The following is a 7,235-nucleotide window of genomic DNA, read 5'->3' as shown; positions in this document are numbered from 1 at the left end:
TATTTGTAATTGGACTAACAAGTTGGCTGCAAGTACTAAAGCTTGTGCTTCTGCTTGAAATGCTGATTTTGCTTGATGTCCAGTAGCCCAGACTTGGACTTTCAGTTTTCGGCCTCCTTAATTTACCTGCAAAGAACACCTAATCCAATTCTTGTATTGCTGTTGTGTTGATCCTGTGCCTTCCATGCAGCGTCAATGAAGATTCTGTTTGTTGTTGGTATTTGTGACAAATCTATTGTTGTCCCTTGCATATGAGAACCTGATATTTGTGTTTCTTGATTTCTCTCCTCTTGATGAGATTGTTCCCGGACTCCCCTTTCTTGTGATAGACACTTTTGAATAGCTTGGGCTGCATAAAAAACCTGTAGAGCAGAGGTTTCTTTTCTTTAAAACAGTTTGTCATTCCTTAACTTCCATATACACCACATGAAAGTAAATATATTGCTTAAAGCAGCATGTGGATGATTGGAGTTGAGAATACAAGAAATCATATATGTAATGGAGTTGCAATCTTTCAAGAGTTCATCTATTCTAATATACCAGGGATGTACAAACCAAGCAGCTTTGGCAAATTGAAAAAGAGAATATGTTGCTCATCTTCTTCCATTCCGCACCTAGAACATAGTTTACTTATATGAGGAATGTATTTACCTACTCTCTTACCCGTTGGAAGAGCTTTCCTGATTAGTCCCCATGCAAATGTTTGAATCCAAAGATATATGTTTGACATAGTTAATGTTGAATTACTAGAATATTTGTGCCCATGTTGCAAACATAAGAAAATTGGTACCCTTAAGGTTGCATCGACTTGAAGCTCGCGAGCTAAGCGAGTAGCTCATGGAGCGTTTGAAGCCATCCATCTCTTAGGATTTGGGGAAGAAATCTACCTTGTCCTATCTTCTCTTTTGAAATGAGTGGATCGTTTGGACTGATTGAGTAGGTCGTGAGCGTTGTTGACTTGGAATCCAAATTGAGGCTTGCATATCTATAGATGTTTGTTGTCGGTTTGTGCTATTCGAATAGACTTCACTATTTATCCTTCGTTCTTGTTAATTTGCCACTTTTCCTCCTCCAATCCGTGAAGAACAGTCATCCTTGCCGGAAGTAGATCTCCTTGCACCATTTGGTATAAGCGCATGGATCGCCACAGGTTGGTTCTATCCTCATCACCTCCATCTTGGGCTTTGTTGTGATTTTTCTCACGCAAGTTCAATAATCCCACAAAAAAGGTGCCCCCCAATTACTAAATATAAGATTTACATTTTTTTTGGAAAATACAAGAATTTCATTAGGAAGTTATCCATTCTAATTGTAAAGAGACAGGATTTTCAGCACCCGGGTGCCCCTACACCCTCTATGAACAGTAAATTCAAAACAAATTCAAAAAAAAAATCTGAACTTCTGGACATCGAACATCATGAAACTTTTGATGATCTTGCAAAGTTTTAGCTAAAAATAACATTTGAAGAGCACTCAAATAAAAAAACAAAATCATTGTCAAAGTTTATGTACATTTTTTAGCAGTGATTTTTTTTGTGAGGGCTCCACGAAGGTTATTTGTTGCTGAAACTTTACAGGAACATCAAACCTTTCATGAGGGTGTAGGGGCACCCGGGAGCTGTTAGACATTTCTCAATTGTAAAACCGAATAGCAATTGGTGCCCTGGAGCGCATCTATCGCACTAGCATATAATTGGTCTTAGCGCACATGTCATGATGTTTTTTTAATACATTATAAATTTAATTTATTTGGAAATAGCGTATAATAAGCCAATAGCAACTTAGCAAGTTACTCCCTCCGTAAAAAAATAGAAGAGCGTTTAGATCACTAAGTTGTGATCTAAACGCTCTTTACTGAGGGAGTACATGGCTTGTCGATGTCAATGAGATACATAATTAACTTGCCATTGCGACGATCGATTCTGACATCTGAGTTACATGAAAAGAGATACTATTCAGAATCGAAAAACAACATGTGCTGCAGGCCTCGAAGCCGACATACTGGATTTTGGTTGCGTTTTATTCTTGCAGGGGCTACTTATCTCCATGCATATTTATTCGGTGCAACGAGCGTAATTATGTGTAGCATGCGGTGATCTCGAGAACGATCAGTCTCGGCAGCCGACGAACTCGTAGTCGACGAGGAGGTGGCCGTTGGCCACGCCTCCTCCGTCGGTGTCGATCCGCTGGAACACGGCGACGTCAAGGTCGAGCCCGCAGTTGTCGCACTGGTCCACCACCCTGGCCACCGTCCGCGCCCCCGTTGCCCTGTTCGTCACCTGGGGACAATGTCCCACCGGTCAACAAGCGATCCATAATAAAGCTAACCATTTTCTCATGCAAATCATCCATGGACGGAGATCGTCAAGCATATGAGTACGTACCTTGAGGCAGCGACCGCAGGACGACTGTCCGTGCGCGCCGGCGGGGCCGCAGAACGCCGTCCAGCCGAACCTCTGCCGCCAAGCCAGCGGCTTGTCGGCGTCCCACGTTGCGCAGTAGACGCTGGCGACGCGCAGGTCCCAGTTGATCTTCTCTGGGTGGTACAGGTTGTACGTCGCCGCCACGCCGCTTGCCTGCTGCGCCGCCGCCCCGTTGGCGGACAGGCAGACCGCTACCAATGCCACGAGAACCAGCACCGACACCGGCATTCTTGCGCCAGCGGCGGCGATCTCCATTGCCATGCCTCTTTCTAGCTAGTTACTGATGCAACAAGTTATCAGTGCCTAATTGGCCAATCAGCTGCTGCTAATGTGTTACTACTTGAGTAGTTGTGTATTGCTCAGTTTGTGACTGGCCGTATTTATAGACTCTGATTCTGACACCAGCTTCAAGCTGGGGATTGTAATCATCGCCTTCACTTGATCATAATTTTTAATCTCAGTGAGCACCTCTGCACCTGGACGCTGGTGTATATATTAAGTTATTAGTTTATTCGATGATACATAAGTGGTTACACAAACTATGCTTTGGTCACTTAAACTCATGCTGTGAGCTTGTTATTTAACTTTTCCAAGATAGTTAGATATCTAACGATTTCTCCTTATGTTGCTTCAATGATGTGAGTGCGCCAAATCTTTGCCTTGGTTGACTGTGACCTTTGTCAATTCCAAGTTGGTCATTGGACAATGGTGCTTCAAAGAATTTTATGCCAATAATTTGTACTCGGTGTTGACACTAGCCTCTACTTTTTTTTCATTTGCAACTGATCCACCTTATGTTCTTCGTAAATATCGTTCCAGTCTGCCTAATTTTTTTTAGAATAATCAACAATCAATGAAGTATATTTACATCCTAATGTTTCTTCACCATGTTGTTGTAATTTTGTTTCTTAATGGATGCACTGTTCAATCATCTTACTTTTGTTTCTGTTAAAGAGCTCAGATCAAAACTCGACTCGACTTGTTAGTCATCGACTTCAAGTTGAGCCGAGTCGAGTCACGAGCTACTCGTTTAGCTCACGAGTTAATTACCGAGCTAAAACTCAGCCCTACTTGAGATACTGGAGTGCATCTCAGTATTAATCGCCATCCACAAGTATCAATCATTTTTGTGTTTTCTAGGCGCTTCCACCTGTGTGAAAGAGCCACCACGCCATCATCGAAACTGCTGCGATATGGACGTTTTTGTAGTTATTTTGTCAGCTTTCTAAATGATGCTTTCCTCGTTATGTTTCAACAAGGATGATTGTATCTGACAATGATATGTGAATGATAAATCCATGCTTTGGTTGTTTGTGAGACGTGTTGCCAATTCCAAGTTGCTCATTGGGTAATTGTGTTTCAAAAAAATTATGCTAGGAATCTTTAGTCTTTGTTGACGTCAGCTCTCTCTTTTTGTTAGTTTTGCAGCTGATAGTTAGCACTAAAATTTACTGGTTCTTATATCAACCTGCATTTATTTGCCTACTTGCATGGATAGCTGGGCAAATGAAAGCTTCTCATCTGTACTTTTCTTCTTACATTACCGCTGATAACAAGCAATGATAAAACTCAGACAAATCAACCAAATGTGGTTACTATAAGAGCTGAGTGGTGCGGCCAACGAACTCCTCTTCTGTGGTATGATGTTTTAATTGCAACCTCCAGTCCCCTCCCGTGGCGCTCCCGCGGGCGCCCCTGGGAGGGAACCCTAGCGCCGCCGCCCCCGTCCCTTCGCCCCATCCCCCCTCCCTCGCCGTCGCCGGTGGCGTCGCCGGCCAAAGGCCGCGTGGCGCAGGCGGCGGCGGGGCGGCTCTCTCCCTTGCGCGGGTGGCGGGCGTCGCGGGGCGGCCTCCCCTGCTCGGTGGCGTCGGGCGCCGGCGTGCCTCTGCTCCGGCCTCCCTCCTCCGCCCCGCTCCTTGGTGGCCAGCCGGCGTCGCCTCCTCTCCTCCTCCCCCTCGACCTCGGCTCATGGGGTTCTGGAGGCCCGGGGCGTGCTGGCGGCGGATCTGGCGCCCCCTGCCCAGATCCGGCGGGTGGTGGCGGTTGGCGGCTTCAGGGGCGTCCGGCGGCCCCTTTCAGGTGGTGGTGCTGCAGCCGGGGCTCATCCTCTCTGGTGGGGTGGCAGGGCTCCGGCTGGACCTGGCCAGGGCGTGGAGACGCGGGGGGTGTGGTGCGCGCGACTGTTCTCTTGCTGGATCTAGCCGGATCTGGCGTTGGGGGCTGGCCGGCGGCGCATGGTACCGGTGGTGCGTGCCCGGCGGCTCCGGCGCTTGGAGCCCGCCGGGCGACGCGGGTAGGGCAGCGGCCGGGCGTGGCTGCTGCTCCGGTCGTGGGCGGCGACATGGGTAGGTCTCGGTGGCCTACCGGTGTCGTGGCGGCTTCACGGTGACTCGACGGATCTGTCCGCGGCAACGGCCGGCTCCTCCGGCGTCGGTTTGTCTGCGTTCGGGCCGCCTCGTCCTTCACCCCATCTCCTCGTCACCCGGGCGCTACTCCCATCAAAGGGCTGGTCCTTTCCCAGCTGCGATCCACCGCTCGTCTCGCGCTCGTTGCCGCCGGACAGAGCTCGTCTCGCGCACGATGCAGCAGGACCGAGCTCGTCTCGCGCACGATGCAGCAGGACCGGACTCGTCTCGCGCACGATGCAGCAGGACCGAGCTCGTCTCGCGCACGATGCAGCAGGACCGGACTCGTCTCGCGCACGATGCAGCAGGACCAAGCTCGTCTCGCGCACGTTGCAGCAGGACCGAGCTCGTCTCGCGCACGTTGCTGCAAGACCGAGCTCATCCCACGCTTGGGGTAGCAGGATGGGTCGGTGGATGCCGACGCTGGGGGTTGCCCAGGGGCGCGAAAGGTGGGACCTTTCCGCTCGTCTCTCTCGTTGGGGTGCGCCGGGTCACGGGTGAGGTGGTGTCGAGGTCTTGGATGCTGGGGCGGCGGCCCTGGTGGTGGTGGTGGCGCGGTGCTCTTGGACAAAGCCCGCGCCTTGGTGCTGCCCGCTCATCATGGCCGTGTGGGCGGCGTGGTTGGCGGGGTGTGGCGTTCGGTGGCGGTGAATGTTGGCCGAGGTGAAAACCTGCTCTATCTTCGGACGGACCGGCGGCGGCGAAGATCGCTCCTTCTTGAAGGCGTCGTCGCGGCTCTCATTGTCCGTCTTGCGGCTCTGGGGGAAACTTTGATCCTTGGATCGGGCGGTGGCGGCGCTCCGGCGTCATTTCCTTCCTGAAGGCGCCGCCTTGGAGCGCATGGTCCGTCATATGTAGCTTCATATCTTCGGGGCGGTAGTGCTAGGAGTAGTGTTGCTGCGCTCAGTGCCTTTGTATCCCGTCCTGGGTGTGTGCGTGAGTTGCGGTGGCGTAGCGTGTGGTTGTACTGAATGCTTGTGGGTTGTTTCTTTATATATAAAGCGGGGCGAAAGCCTTTTTCGGTATAAGAGCTGAGTAACTCTCAAAAGAAAATATAAGAGTCGAGCTGTCAGTTCGCATCGGCTAAGTAATACACGCTGGCCGTTTGGATCATATATCAACCGCATATGGAAGTAAATATGACACAATAATCTTATCCAATTTAACTGTCAGTGACCGGCATCTAATCGAAGCGGAACATAAGTTACGCCACCAAGCGAAAGTTAAGACGAAATAGGCTCATTGTAAGTGATGTTACCTCTATTAGCACACTCTTTTTTACCCAAATTCCCTTAGTATTTTCTTCCTCCGATCCACGAATGGTAGTTTTGGAAAGGAGGTTCACTTGTTTGTTAGGTTGTGGGTGTAATGGTCATGTGGCCGTAATAGGAGGCTTCCAATTAGAGTGGTCCAGCCTGGGTCGCTCTGGGGGAGGGGAGTGTGTGGCTCAGGCAAACCCTAGCCGACGCTTCCTCTCTTCTCCCCTCCTCGCTGTGGCCAGAGGACGGCGGCGGCAGGGCTGCCTTCTCGTGCGAGGAGCGCTCCTAATCAAATGTCTGCGATGTACGTGATGGGGTTTGGATGCCGAGACGGTGGCCCTGAGCAGTCTAGGAGGTGGCCGTGCCACAGTGTTGCGTGGGTAGCGGCGGATGGCGTGGATGGCCTTCGGCGCCTAGATGTGGTTTTTTAGGGCTGTCTAGGTGTAGCCATCGATCGTTAGCTGCGGCCTGGAGGTTGATCGGCGGCCTAGTCAGCGGGCGATAGTGGCGACATGAAGTGATGCATCGGCAGTGCGGGGTTGTGCGGCTACGGCCTGTGACGGCCGCGAAGTTTACGTTGTGCCTCCGAACGTTGTAATCATCGGCCACTACCAAAGTGGCTCTGGAGCACGCGCGTAAGTTGAACCTGCTGATGACGTTCGGCTCTCCGCGTTCTGTGATAGTTTTGTCTTTGTAAGCATGGATTTGGGTGAATGTCCATGTTAGGGATATGCATGGAAGCAGCTGCCTCCATGCATGCATGCCATGGAACAGTTGATTTCAATTTCTCTTGATCAGGGTGTGTGTGCGCTCCTCCATGCAACATCATGGGGTGATGGCAGCAACCGGTGATTTGCTTTGGTGGTGCTTTTTGAGCACCGTGTTTAAAACCAAGCTTTGGCATTCCGTGGTTGCACCTCACAATGGTTGTGTTTATGCACATTCTTGTTTATCTTTGTGGGGAGCATTTCATCCTTGTCGAAGACATTTTTTTGGAGTCTACCAAGACGTGCTTTTCAAGGTGAAAACCAAGCTCTGACCCTTAGTGGTGGGATCCGACCACATTGGCGCCTGCACATCGTTTTCTTTCTCGAGGCATTGCCTTTGAAAGACCATTTCATAATTCGTCTGTTATCTAGGACCATGGA

At 50.2% G+C, this 7,235-nt stretch overlaps 1 protein-coding gene across 1 annotated transcript; it reads right to left on the bottom strand.

Annotated features, from left to right (window-relative positions):
• Nucleotides 1–2,108: 2,108 nt before the first annotated feature.
• On the bottom strand, nucleotides 2,109–2,684 carry LOC123139499 (pathogenesis-related protein PR-4-like). The gene is made up of 2 exons (XM_044559285.1): nucleotides 2,385–2,684; nucleotides 2,109–2,279 (listed from the first exon to the last, which is right to left on the bottom strand). The coding sequence occupies exons 1-2, from the start codon at nucleotides 2,682–2,684 to the stop codon at nucleotides 2,109–2,111; spliced, it is 471 nt and encodes a 156-aa protein (XP_044415220.1).
• Nucleotides 2,685–7,235: the final 4,551 nt, after the last annotated feature.

The sequence above is a fragment of the Triticum aestivum genome, chromosome 6B (genome assembly GCF_018294505.1).
Source record: "Triticum aestivum cultivar Chinese Spring chromosome 6B, IWGSC CS RefSeq v2.1, whole genome shotgun sequence".
NCBI classification, from domain to species: Eukaryota; Viridiplantae; Streptophyta; class Magnoliopsida; order Poales; family Poaceae; genus Triticum; species Triticum aestivum.
The sequence above is the reverse complement of the archived record's forward strand: the minus strand, read 5'-3'. Positions and strand labels throughout refer to the sequence as shown.